This window comes from Acanthochromis polyacanthus, chromosome 5 (assembly GCF_021347895.1).
Source record: "Acanthochromis polyacanthus isolate Apoly-LR-REF ecotype Palm Island chromosome 5, KAUST_Apoly_ChrSc, whole genome shotgun sequence".
Lineage (NCBI taxonomy): Eukaryota > Metazoa > Chordata > Actinopteri > Pomacentridae > Acanthochromis > Acanthochromis polyacanthus.
In genome coordinates, this window is record NC_067117.1 from 10,082,353 (window position 1) to 10,097,289 (window position 14,937).

At 41.8% G+C, this 14,937-nt stretch overlaps 1 protein-coding gene across 2 annotated transcripts in view; it reads right to left on the reverse strand.

The window, feature by feature from the left end:
- The window catches only part of pax7a (paired box 7a), a 46,045-nt gene that overhangs the window by 16,756 nt on the left and 14,352 nt on the right, over nucleotides 1-14,937 (reverse strand). For both annotated transcript variants that reach the window (XM_022214052.2, XM_022214051.2), the window contains exon 5: nucleotides 7,459-7,658. In XM_022214052.2, the coding sequence (XP_022069744.1) occupies nucleotides 7,459-7,658 (200 nt within the window). The remainder of the gene's footprint in view (nucleotides 1-7,458; nucleotides 7,659-14,937) is intronic.

The following is a 14,937-nucleotide window of genomic DNA, read 5'->3' on the forward strand; positions in this document are numbered from 1 at the left end:
GTAAACAGGCTGCTCTAAGCCCCCTTTAGAGGGAAGAAGTCATTTAAAGGTCAGAGGTAGGCCACTAGCCTTCGCATCGCACACCTCAAGTATGTTTGCAAAGCTCTAACAAGCTTTAAGAGGGGCCATCACTTCTCTGGAGACACGGAGAAACATTAACTGGAATACTGCCATTGTGCCGTCTTTTAATGGGGCTGTTTTTAAATCTTTAAAAGTCATTTTAAAGGGGAAAAAGTGTTAGAACTTTAAAGTCGAGACGCAAGCATCTAAGGCTACAAATAGCGAAATGCCCACAAAATGAGCAGTACCAAAGCGCAGACACACAATGTCAACTCCCTTGAATGAAAAGGGAAAAAATAGGACTCTCTTTTGAAACGGCAAAGATTTACACATTTTAAAAAGGCTTCTGCTTCAACAAAACATGAATATAATCAGGCCCTTTTGAAAAGAGCCAGCAACCTGTTCCATTTAACCAAGACAAGGCCCGGGCTTCACTGTGTGCTCAGGGTTGAAGGACATTGATCTATGCCTCGCACAGGCAATTCATCAGAGTTTAATACACTGTCAGCGCAGTTCATCTACTGTTGTGTTTCAAACGGCCAGGGCTATTGTGAGAGCACATGAAAGAGGGGGACAAAAGCCCCTCCATACGCCACAGAGAACAGTGGACACAAAGAGGGGGCGTCCCTTTTAAACAGGTCTTAAAGAGGGACACTTTCAAGGGGACTTACACAGCGACATACTCACTGCTTTTTTGGGGGGCTGCCTCTTTTTGTACACACAAACATACATATAAACTCGTATAGGCCTACAAGGGATCTCAGCCCAACGGAGATCTCAATTTGAATGCGGTTCTTTTCCCACACAGTCGCTGCCTCTGCAAAGACCTGGTGAATTTTCTGCCTATGGCTCAGTTTAGTCGTGAGCGCTTACGAGGAAGAAAATAAGATGCAACAGGCGGTGACTGTGTCTGCGCTTGAGAAAAGGGCAAACCTCAATTATGCAACGGCAAAACCAACAGGAAATCTTTATCTCAAGCCCGATTGCTTCTAAAGACCCCGTCTGAATCCCTCAATCAGCTATTCCAAAACAAATGTGGTGTGTGGCTCCAGTGAAATTTCTGCTATTGGGATGTAGTGGAGCGTGGTCCGAGGTCTGAACTAAGCTCCAACTGGGCCAGACAAACAGCTGCCTGGCCCAGGGGAGGGGCACGGGGGGCACACCCCTTCCTTCCACACACTCCCGATCACCCCACCCCGCCGTGCCACTTCACCTCCGACCTCATCCACTCACCCCACCCCTCTTTTATGTTCACTTTAACTTCCTTCCCCCTTTTGTCATCCAAGCTTAGGAAGGAGGTGCTCCATCATGGCAGACACAAAACACTTAAACGTTCAAGTCACTTTCACCATTTGCCTTTATTTAGTGTTGCCATTCTAGTTATTTTCACTGCATCCACTTTATTAGTAATACTTGGTTATTAATAATACGTACATTTCATTCCTCAAACTACTGTTCGGTTCTGTCAATATTAAACCAAGACTGCGATCATGTCCTCACATAAATTATGAACTTTTAATGGCAAAACATATAAGATAAGTGTGCTTAATTATGCTTCAGTTGCTAGGATATTACAAACAAATGACATAAGTCATCAGTAAGTATTGTATTTGTGCATTCAGCATTAAAATGTGTTACCTGGTAGACACATTCAGCAACAGCAATATTTCTTCCACATACTGTCAAGCAAATTGGCAGTGAGGAATTTTTGAAAACTAAACGCGAAATCGGCTTGTTTCCATTAAGAAATAAACTCGACTGCATAGTGTCACCAGAAGCTGCGGGTATTTTCTATAGCACACATGGCTTTAATAAACAGAGCACAAAAACAGTTTGCCAACTGTTCAAAAACCTTGAAAAAGAAGAAACAAATAAAACTTGTGGCCATCTACGAGGGGGGATATGGAGAAAGTCTCCAGGAATTGTTTTCAATCTAGAAAGATGCGATAATTCCCTCATGTCAGCTTTTACTGGTTATGTTTCATGCTATCCAGAGGCGATGACAACGAAAGAAACAGCCGATCAGTCATGTGAGTTAAATATTCATTGTTACAGAACTTATTCAAATAAAGGTGTTTCTCGCTTAGGTGAAACTTTTTTTAAGTCCGAAAGTATCTTGAACAAGCATTAATACTTTTTTTTGTGACACTGGGGAGTTTTTTTTCTCTTCTTATAATGTAATATTTCAAAATGTGCAGAAAAATACATTACGGAACCACAGCTAAAGTGTTTTTAATATTATTAAAAAATGCAACCCAGACTACTTTATTTTTAAATATATGTTTTTTTTCACAATATACAGATTAGAAACATAGAAATGTTATTTCTGATGATCACAATTACTTCTCGTCTCATTCCAGCTGCCGGAATACCTCACATAGAGGAGAAATATGAGTATCTTCCTAATTAACTGGAATTGTCAATACAATAACAGAGTTTGAACAAACACGCTGCGACATTACTGTGCTGAAATTACCTGACTACCAAACAGGAAGCAGCTCAGTAAACATGCACAGACGCTGGGTGCAGTGCGTCCACTTCATTATATGGGACAGAAGAGGAGCATGTGTCACAGACTGAGCGGCTTTTTCCAACCATCGTCGGACTCTCAGCACAGACTGGGATAAACAAGTGCTCAAATGGAGATGCACATGCACGCTATCGCACACATGCATACATTACTTGCACAGTCTTATACATGCACACATCCGCTCTCACACTGACTAACACACAGCCTGAAGCTGAGGATTTGAGGCTGCGCTCTGGAACCTGATCACAAAGTCACCTTGGACCACGGATTCTCCTCTGCTCTCCCCAATCCGGTTTAATTCTCTGCAGTACAGAGAGCTGCAGCGCTCCTCCATGTCTCACTATCTACCTACAAGTATGCAGTCGAACTCATGTGGCTCATTTCTGTTTCATTGTCACGGACTAAAAGGTTTCCCTGCATCTAGTACACTTGGACGAACCTGCACTGCATCTCTGGATCATTCTAGAGAAAGTTTTCAGAGGGTTGGATAGAAGAGCAGTAGCCCATCTTATAAAAGTCAAGCTTAGCTCTGCTTGGGAAACAAAAGAGAAACAGAGGAGGAAGACACGGATGTCGAGCTGAAGATGCAAACCTCAAACCTGCAATCAGATAACAAAACCTGCAGTCACAATAATTCAGAACATCAACACAATTGGAGTTCACGTTTAGCTGCATGCATTGCCTTTAATCTTCCATTCAGTCTCCAACACAATCGATTCCTAGCGATCAAGTGGTATTTTGCATTTTCTTATCGCTGATCAGTGGTAATACACACTTGCAGTAACACCGTAAAGGCGTGACACTGCACTGCAGCAAAAACCTCCCTGTGTTGTTGCTCAAATAGGATCACTCATATTTCAGAATTTATACAATCCTCCATGAATTATTTTGTCAAAGACAAGTACTGAATACGTGACGCCTTTCAGGAGCCAATTTGCAACATTCGGTAGATGAATACCAAGAGCCGAGATAATGACAAAACAAAATGTGCTGCTGACTTCATATCCACAAAAACACAGAGGGGTGATGCAACCGGCTTCAACATACAAATCCTCTTCTGTCTCATACCACGCAATACCCCCCTCCTCCTCCCCTCTTCTCCCTCACACCTCCTCCTCCTCTCTCCTTCCCCTCTTCTTTCCCCTCTAATTCCCTCCCTGCTTGCCTTCCAGACTGGCACTATGCTAATTAAAGTAGCTAGGAGTGTGAATTTGTGAGGAGAGTGGGATTAGCTTGATAAGTATCAGGAGTACAGAAGCACTGTACCAAAGTCATTTAAATTCTAATAATAAGAAACTGTTAGAACATTCACAGTGATGCATTGCAACAATTTCTCTCCTACAATCTACACAAATCCTATTTATTCCTTTATGAAAAATGAACCCGTACTGGCGGGAATACAGTTGCCTGTTGGGTTTGGTTGCCACCACTCAGCTCCATTGTGATTTGCTGTCTTGCTGCTGTAACTCCACTGATAGTGCAACAATCAGGAAAACTGAGTATTACCTCTTAATACCTCCCCACCAGATTACATTTTCACTAGCTATTTTGAAAACTTGCTCAAAAGCGTTAGCATGAGTTTGAATGCAGCTATACTGCTGCGTGGAGGAAAGCTATAAAGCCCGGCACACGGGCTCCATATAGGCCCTGTCCCCTGTGCATCAACAGACCAGCACAAGCCACAGATAAAGAGAAACTTTTTACCAAATTGATTTGCACGCTTCGTAAAAAGCATTGCTTATACCTTATTAGATTCCAATAACTATAATAGCTACATGCAGAATGTTTATTGGTAATGAAAGCGGACCTATGTGACAGATTTGGTAAAGTGAGCTGGCAGCAGCATGCTGAGATGATGAGCGTCAGCCGAGACTCAGGAGTCAGTGTCTCTTAAAAACTTCAGTCTAGATTGAGGAGAATGTAATTTGCTTCTTCTGCGGGAGCTGATTTACAGCAGCATGCAGTCTACATTGCCTGCACATCCTCCTCTCTCGGTGTTTCCCCCACCTGGTCCTCTCCTCAGTAGGGAACGGACACGAATGTCGGTCTCATGGAAAGGCTTTTGCTGCCTGCTCCTGTTAAAACTGAGGGGTTATCAGATGGAAAGTGGCAGAGCACACTGCATGGATATACTGAAGGTAGACTTGGCAGTGTCCCCTCCTACTGAGAGAGCCTGGAACTAATTGCTGAGAGATATGGATCATATCCCACAATTTGTCAGTTGGGGTGATAAAACCATTGCGGGGCTCGTGGTGGTGAAGGAGCGCTGGTAGCTGCGCTGAAAGGGGCAGCTGGCCTGATAAAGATAGATGGTGAAAGGCTCTTAAAATGGCAGGCGAGGGCACACACAAGGGAGTTAGCTCTGTTTATGAGTTTAGGTTGTGAGTCAGCGCTAAGCCAAACACTCATCACTTGCACAAGAATCTAGCAGTTTAATTTACAACACGGGCTTTGAGCTTTGACCGTTGAGTGCCAGTGAAGCGATGCTTGCAGAGGTGCTCGGCAGCACGAGGGCGGTTTACCTCTGCACCCAACCTAAAAACTACTTTCCACATTATCGCCATGTTTAATGACAAATGGATAACAGTGGACCATGACAGCTGACACAGATTCGGGTTAAAATATGAGTGTGAGACCCCTCCAACACCCCCGGTCTATAGTTTCTTTCTCAGCCCCAAACACCGGTTGGTCTCTGAACGACATCTGGAAGATGCGTCATTGCAGCTGTGCTGGAGAAGCTTTGCTCTCAGGCCAAAGGGTCTCCTCTCTCTTGCCCTGTGATGGGCCATTTGGGCACCTATGTAGAAGCCCAGCTGGTGGACATTTTCTGATACAAATAACACACACATGCACACACCAGCAACTTAAAGAAAGAATATATCTAACTGTATATTAAAGGGGCTGAATGTTATCATGTTCATGTGGCATTTCTCGTACTCATTCAGACTCAGTTACCAAATTGGTAAAGACACTATGAGCTGCATTTGGGGAAATGCAAAGACAAAACTATCAGCATTTATAGAGCTTAAGGAACCATATGTTCCTTAAAACATGCTCACCAAACTACAGCATAACTTTAGGCATTATTTATTTTGGCTACCAAGGCCCTTTTCTTTGTAACCTTCTCAGAAAATTAAGTTTGAGATGACCTTTTGAGACTTTCAAAGCCTCAGAGAATTAGATTATGAGGAAAACAGCATTAACAAATTGTAGCCATGACTGAAATTCTTCAGGTTTTCACATGACATCATTTAAGTCTATTATCTAATAGCAAAGAGACAGCAGTCGCTCTGTTTTCTTTTCATCTTCTTCTTCTTTTCACTTATTTTTTTGGACATTTTTGGCATGCTATTCCATAAATTACAGGTGCTAATACAGACATGATTTGTTTTTTACTAGTTACTGTCTTCCATGATGAATTTTAAAGCGTGCTATGTTTTCATATTTGTATGTGATGTTTAAATACAAATGAAAGTGTGGTTTTCTCCAATTATGCTGTTATATTTATCATATTATGAGTGTTTGTAACTCATTCTACAGAATGCAAAATTCAGTTTGTTTTCTAAATAAATATTATAATGTTAGGACATTTTTGACTAAGGCTTCAGCTCTTCCACCTCTTGTCTACTTTTTTATTTATTATACACCAAAAACAGCAAACAGAAAAAACACAAATATATCGCTTTTTAACAACCGTGAGATAAATTTCCCCTTCCTTCCCTGAGTGAGGCATTAAACACTCAGACATACAGGACATGGTTGCATGTTGGGAGGTTTCAAGATGGACAAAGACATGTGCGGAATCAGTTACCCAAACTGCATGTTTGTAGTGTGATGAACAGTTAGCATGCGGTGAGGAGTTTGGGGGGTTTTGAGTGAGTGTGAATGACTGTGGTAAGAGGAGAGGGGTGCCCCAGACTTTCTTTCTTTCTTTCTTTTTTTTTTTTACTAGTGGCTGATTGATTAATGTTGTTGTCGGGGGCATAGGGTCCCTAGAGAGGATGAAGAACCCTGTGTGATATGTGGAGGGTTTTACAAGCAGCGGCGAGCTTGAAAGTGATGGGATGAGATCCTGGCCAAAGGCCGAAATGAGAAATCCATCAGGAATGCATTCCCTTTCTCTCTACTCCTCTTTTTTCCCCTCTCCCTAAGTCTTTGGAAGAACAGCTGCTGCTATAACTCTACTGTACATATAACTGTAGGACACTCTGGCTGTCAGACAGGTTCCCGGGATCTGAGGTGTGAAGAAAGGGAGTACTTCTGTCAAACTACTCCAACATGAAGGATAATAGTAGACAGCAAACTCCCTTGTGTTCACAGTGAAATATGATTAAAAAGGCCAACATGGTCTTGATGGATGAATACATCATTTCCAGGGATAAAAGAAGGAAAATGTTGTTCGGTTTTCAGAAAAAGATGTCGGTTTTTGCACTGTGTTCAGATGAATTGTGATATTTGCTGGAAGTGTGAAGCCAGTACAAAGTGAAAGAGTTTCTGCAAGAGGCTGCATCTCAGGGACTCTTAGCAGTGAGCTGCTACAGACTGATGTTGACAGGTGGAGTTTTTATAGTTAGCTAAGCTTTATTTAAGCTTATATTTAAAGGATCAGTTCACCCAAATTACAGATAAAATAGCACTAAGTATTTTCCTTACATCTAGTGGTATGTGGCCATGCAGACAGTTATTTTTTCAGTTGTGGTGTTTACTTAATTAAAAATTACTTCATGGGAACTGCAATTTCCTTAAAATAGTCCCTATAAAACCAACATGTTCTTGGAGTGATTCAGAATTGCAAAAATAAACAATGTGTGTTTCCATGCAGAAATACAACTGCACAGCATGTGTGCATCCGGTGCTGTTTGTCTCACCTGTACTCTCGCCTCTGTGAGCTTTGTCCTCTGAGCCAGCTCCTCTCTGGTGTAGATGTCGGGGTAATGCGTCCTTTCAAAAGCCTTCTCCAGCTCCTCCAGCTGCTCAGCAGTGAAGGTGGTGCGGCTGCGCCTCTGCTTCCTCTTCAGCGGCAAGTCGGGCTCCGAATCTACATCCGAACCATCATCCGTGCGGTTACCTGAGGTGAAACGAAAAGGACAAAGGGCCATCTGTGTGATCACGCAATGAAAACAAGCTAAGAAGTCTTTTGTGTGAATTTATGGAAGGGTGTTGGTGGGAAATAGCAACAAATATGAGCTGAGACTGATTATAAACTCAGCCTAACAGCATTATCTGCATTTCAGAAAAAAAAGCCTCTTTTGTTGCTCAAGAGAGGAGGACTGGCATCATAGAGGATTCAAATGACAGCTACTCCTCTCTCAGTATACAACTGGGAGAATATTATCTTAATCTCTGGATATTTATTTAATATAGAAGAGGCCCTGATATACAATCCTGCCTCTGAGAGGGGCCCCAGAGGCTGTGAAGGCAGAGAGCTGAGGGGGAGTGGGGTGCTGGTGGGTAGAGGGGTTAATCTGCACAGGCCACCTTGCTGCTCCTCACCCTGCTTTTCTCTGTGACTGGCCCAGGGCACACTGCTCATACACAGCACAGCCAAAGTGTATAAAATAGAACACAATATCGCACCAAAACCATTCAGTCCCATGTGTTTCCATCTGCTGTCATTAAATGAATTAGAACATATTTTACATTACTTTTTAGGCATTCAACTAAGCTGAATTTTTGCTCGAGGAATATAGATACAGCACAAAGCTGTACAATCCAGGCCGACAGGGAAATTTTTGACAGCAAATACGCATTACCATTGCACATTACCATTATAACTGAATTTAGAAAATTGCATCATTTTCACCTCCTCTGCATGTCTATTCAAACTGCATGGCCCTTTTCATTTCATGTCATAAAATTCATATTTTCATAATTTCCTCATTGAGACATTGACAAGGCGGCTTGATGTGCCAGTGTTGCTCCAGGCCTTGTTGGATTGCATCATGCACAGTCCAGAAAGTGTGGGAGAGGGAAAATAAAAGGAGATATTGAAGAAGAGGGTGCATGAAGAGATTTCAGCTTCTGACAGAGGCCCTTTTTGCTATTCAGCTCAAATAAAAACTATAATGCTCACCTGAGTGTCTCGCCTGAGTCTAATTCATTGTTTTACAGCTGAAATTTCTGTTTATAGCTCGCTCTAGTCGAATCTTTCAACATAAGTGGACAAAAGAATACTCAGACCAAGCCTCCAAATAACAACTGTGAGAACAAAAGAGCAACAGAGCTGGCGGAGTCTCAAGGCCAGCTCCAGAGTTTAATTAAACAAGGAATTATGGGATTATATGGAGACTATCATTACAGGCCACTCTATGAGTCTTCTACGAACATTTTTTGTCCCCCTGAGCTCATGCTCAATGATTCTCTGCGGATTACATGTGGCCGCAGGACATGAGGCCGCATTCATTAAATCAATTCTTCAGTCTTATCCTTTTTAATAAAGATTGATTCTTGAAGCACAAGCTCACTCCGCCGCAGAACACCCTTGAACATACAAAGTTGAATATGTACATACACCACATATCCCTTTGTTGGTTTTCATGAGGATGCGTATATCCATTTGCCCGTTAACTCCCCATGACGACACTTGAGACCAGCCCAGCAGTCTGCAGATCACTTTCCAAAGTCACCTCTCTGTCCTACAGGGAGACGTCGAGGCCAGAGTCGACACGTACTCGAGGGGTTCTGAGAAAGACAACAAAGTCTTCTTCCCCTCCTCGAATTATTTCCTCGTCCTCCCCTTTGTTTGACGTGCTTTCTCCGACTTTATTTTGCCAGTAAACCGCTGTGGCAATCTGTGTCACATTTAGCATGCTACCAGGCTAATGACTGATAAACCTCAACAGACAATGGCTCGTACGGCTGCTAGTCATTAAGCCCCACAGAGAAAACACATCTGCTCTTGTACATGAACCAGAAGCACAAGGTCAACTGCCATGCCTGTAATGAGTAAGGGAAAATGGAACATGGCACACGCTGTATGGGGGCCAACTGGGATTGGGGTTGGACGTAAAACTCATCTATATGCTGACTATATTGGGTGAGCGCAAGACAGAAAATATCTTGAAGCACATGGCTGCTCTCCATTTTGATCTAAGACAGCATCTGAGAGACAGTTTGAATACACATCAGTAAACACAAGCAAGTATATATATATATATATATATATATATATATATATATATATATATATATATCAAGAAAACAACCATTTCTCAGGCTGTTTTCTAGACCAAAGCACTTTAAAATCTAAATTTCATGTCTGTTTTTTCTCTCCACTTATTTGCCAGCGTGAGCAGTCAAAGACAAAATGGGACTGAACAAAATCCCTGCAGGGCTGTCAAGGTCAATTCCTTAATGGTCTGCTCGGCACAAAAAAGGTACATTCTGATTAGACTGTTGTATAATACGACTGCTGTAATTTCCATTCAGAGGTTCATGGGGTATTGATAAACCACTCATGCCTTGTCTCATTACTTATCGTCCAATTAGAATCTAATTATGTGCCATCCAGTGGGCACGATTAGTGCCGTGTACTCTCCTCCAGGGGCCCTCTGAGCTTTTACCTCAATATTGATTTAAAACTGCGCCCAATTTGAATAGGAATTAATCAGGTTTACACCCTGCTTTGTTAAGGTAGATGCCTGGTTAAGATTAAAAGTAACACTGGGTTCATTATAGGCAAACGCTACATTTTTTATGTTATTTTATGACTTCTAAAACACATGGTTTCAACACAGAAGTTTAATTTAACTGAGGAGGATCAATTTCTAGCCTATAATACAACTGTAAGCAATGACTGAATAATTGACTGATCACTTTAGAATGGCAAAAGTTAATGCTAATCCTGCTAACAAACGCAAGAGTTGCATCCTAAATCTATATCACTGTGCACTAAAATGTATACTAATCTTTCTAGTATACTGTGGAAGTTGTTATACAAGAATTTAACATGATTAATTAATGTACTAACAGGAAATTATACAAAACTTATATAGTCAAATGTCAATCAAGCTGTTGCTTCACAATTTTTTTTTAAAGAAGTAATACTTTTTGTTGTTGTTTTTTGAGACAATTTACAATTATTTTAAAATGGTCTTTTCACTCCATTTCCTTTATGTATTGAATTGATGGAAAGTATTGCTTAGAACCAGAAGGTACCATAACCAGGGGCCCAGCCACAGCAATACATGATCTTTCTGCGTCTTCCTCTTTATCATATTCAATCCTGGGGACTGTCTTAGAAGCTATTTACGAGCCTGACAAAAAATAAAATAAGGACATACTGAACAGGGGCATTATCATGCTGGTGAACTCTACTATTATTACCTAAACTTTAGTGGCCCAATGGAAGAAAACCATTAGTAAGTTCCACTGACAACAGCGATCAGTTAACTGTGTTTAATTAATGCGGGGGGGGGGGGGGGGGGGAATTCCACAGATGTGTTGGAGCACTTCACCTCCTTTCACCTCACTGTGACTTTGATTTAATGATGCTTTAATTCTGACCAGACCTTTTAGATAAAACAGAGTTTTTGCTCTTGAAAGACTCGAGCTGCTAGTTAATAGTTCTGAGGTTACTGTGAGGTTTAAAACCTGCTCTCGCTCCCCTGATGCTCCTCGGCTGACCCTGCAGACAGACTACAGGCAGATGGGATCCTCATCACCCCGTTTCCTTAAAAACACCGCCTCATGCCGACCCTCCTCCCCACCTACTCCTTCAGGACTCCTCATCTTCTCCATCTTCTCCCTCCAAGTCCTCCACCTTTACCCCTGAGACGCTGAGGTAATGCTGATCAAACAGACAGCTGTCCACTCAATAGCGGGAATTAACCATGCAGTTTGAATCTTTATGATAAGTAACAACAACAATAACGTATATGTCTAGCAGGCAGCTGAAAAATGTTGGATAAATCTGTGTATCTGATCTGTTAGTGCTCATCGTCAAGCTTTACAATCAACATCATGAGCAAAAATCCCACAAAAATGTGTTTTATCTGCCTTTAAGAACACATTTTTGTGTATTTTACAACAAGGAATAAGTTTAAAGGGTTAACAATCTCTATTCTGAAAATGACATACGTATGGCTACATATAAACTAAATATTAAACAGCAAAAAATAAACACTAGCAGAAATATTTTGACATGAAAGAGCTAATACCAACAGAAAATAAAAACCTGACTATTAGAAACACAAAACTAAATCTTGCTTTTGCAGCAGCGCAGGTGACTTATCCCTCATCTCTAACTCACCTGTGAGCAGTATAAGCCTAAAGTAAAGTAGCACCCATCCTAGTCAGACTGTCTCTGATATTATAACCCATGGCCTCAATATCAGCCATACCTTTGCAAACTATCCAAGACAGAGGGACAAAAACAGACAGGGCTTTGGCAGTGCAGCATTAGCTCATAATGGCTCATTTTGAAAAGCATATTAGTTCCAGCATAATTACAATCAGGCCTCACGCTCTGTGTTTTGCAGGCATTCACAGGACCAGCCTCTGAGCACCGAGTCACACCAGTTGACTGTGACTGACAGCAGATTTAGTTAAAAATTGTGTTTTTTCCTCCCTCTTTTTTTCCCACAGGACAAAAATAACACCGCATCTTTTCTCCCTATTTATGTTGACTTGTTTATTTTGTGCCTACCTTTTGTCGTACTTGATACTGCAATTATACTTTTTGTCAGTCAGAGGGGGTGAATATCAAAAGGCCTAATTATGCAAACAGGCCTGTGATAAGAGGCATCTGCCTGAGATGGGATCTGCTATCTCTGACATGCATCTGTCTCTGTGCTGTCTTTGCTGCTCCAGGCCTGCATATAAACAGCCCTGCCTGTCCCCAGGACTGCATGCGATTCAACCACCAACACTGGAGTGGAGCGATGTTTCGGGGGCGGGGGGGATCGTGCTGCAACATCAAATAACTAACAACTTCCCAATTTGCATTTTTCTGAGAATGGTGCGGCATCTCTGTTTAATGCACTTGCCTGTTCATCCTAAAGGGGTTGCCAAGTTAAAGGAGGCATGTGATTCAAGGCATTTACCAAAGGATGTCTCTGAGATAGGAACCTTATGTGAATACAAGATAGGCAACAACGATAACCATAACGGTTTAAAGACAGATTCTCTATGAATAATCTTTTCCTGTAGTTATCTCCCTGCAAGTGAAAAACAAATTCTAAACTCTAAAAGTGAGCACAGCCTCGGCACAGTCGGAATTTATTCATACATATTAGATTAAAATATTAAGATCAACAAACCAAACAAATTTGTGGGGAAAAAAGGGCAGCATTAGCAGCAAAATCAAGTTAACTGTTTACTCCGTCTGGTAACAAGCCAAAATGCATCATCAATTTCTTCTGGTTGTCAGTGACCTTCTCTGGGTTGTAATTTGACATTTAGCTGAAATTGAATCTGGATGAGAGGTGTAACTATACATAAGGACAATAAAAATCCACCATCTATCCAAAATAAAATCACTCTCAGCTCACCTTTACGGACAGATGTCAGCAGTTTCAGTTTTCTCTCATGCCTATCATGTCAATTATGGTTTTATAGCAGGTGGCTGAGGGCCAAGGGCACTTGTCCCAAAATCTATTTCAAGTGGTCAGACAGAAGGTGAGAAAGGAAAGCAGAAGTGAACAAGAGCACTGAGATTTGTGTGCAACTTGTGCAGAAATTACACACATTGTATAACTTTATAAAAACTTCAAACAGACACAACAACTACCTCATAAAACTAGAAAAGCGGTGTTTTTGCCACAAAATCTCTCAGTGCCGGTGTCAGACTTTAGGCTCTGTTACGTCGACATTCCTCGGAAAAATTCCAATACTTTTCTTCCCTTGTCTCTCTGACAGAATCACGTTCTTTAGAAAAAGAGTAAGGGGGCTTGAAAAAGAGGAGAAAAAGGCAAAGGAGCAAGAAAGATGGGAGGCTCTATAATCTTTGGCTCTCACAACAAACAATTAGCCCCCTTCTCTCTGTTTGAGGTGGGGAGAAAGTGAGAGAGAGGGGAGGGAGGGGGACGCAGGAGAAAGCAGAGGAGACAGAGAGAGAGAAGCAGCGAGAGCGATGCTCTTTTATGGCTCTTGTCATATGGATGAAGGCGCAGCGCGTCCATGAGAGCGCACGCTCACCTTCAACAACAGGGCGTCCACTGGGCCTCCCGGCCTTTTCAGCCCAGAGAGACGAGCTCCTCAGGGGGCCATTAGAGCATGAATAGGGGCCTGACAGCCCTGTGCAGCTCCGCAGGGCATCCATAAACGCTGACATATTGACTCCCCATGCCTCTGCACTGCCTGAGTGTGAAAGCGTGAAGGGCTTGAAGGGTGGGATTCTTTTTCTTTAATATACTACTGGCTAAAACTGGGATATTAGCGACAATATAAATGTTTGCTTTTGACTTTAAGACATACTCTGCTAAAACTGTCTGTCTCCGCAATACTTTTTAGGGTCTTTTTGGCTTTTAAAATATAAATTCTGCTTTTGAAAGACTTCTTTTGATGTAGCTAAAAGGCGAAATATGCTTCAAACGCTGCAAACATGCAAGTTTTCATCATTCACACAATAGAATATATGAATTTATTTGCTAAACTATCGTATCCTTTTCTACTATGATTACTATTAGATATCAGAAGCCAGATTACAGAGGATCTAACAGAACCACATGGACCCTTAAAGAAATGTGAGCCTTGTTAGAAAGACTGTCACCACCTCCGAGTTCCCCACTAACATCTAAGCTCTGCACCAGGTTTTCTCTTCTGTCAAGCAGAATGTCACCGCCTGAGCTCCAGTCTTTGCTAATTGAGGTCAGAGTGAAAGTAATGAAATTAACAGAGAGCACAAGAAAGTAAAAAGGAGCCCATGGGGGTCTCTGCCAAATGGCACTAGAGCCAGAGCCGCGGTCCCCCAGCAAAAAGCTCTAAAAACCTATGCAGGAAATCAAACAGTTACGTCTCAGGGCTATGAGCCGAGGTCTCCTGGAGGAACAAATCATTTTCTCAACAAAGCCAAAGAGAGATTACTGGGCACAGTATAGGAATGCACAGCGGACATTTTTATGTGCCTAAGGGAAGTTTCCTAATTTTCTGGACAAGGATGGGCAGCAAAATATTGTGGAAAAGTTTGTGTGATATAAAAGACACGAGGAAGGAAAGAAGAGTCAATGAAGGAGAGAATAATGGAAACTTTAAGAAAAACTCAGCACTGGTGCGAGCAGAGGTCAGAGTATTTAATTAGCAAACAAGAAAACTAAGGTTTTTATCTTCACAGGAAACATTACATTTCCGGGTGACTGTGTTCTGCATGTTTCTTCATTCCTATATTAGTCCTGAACATGCTGGTGTTG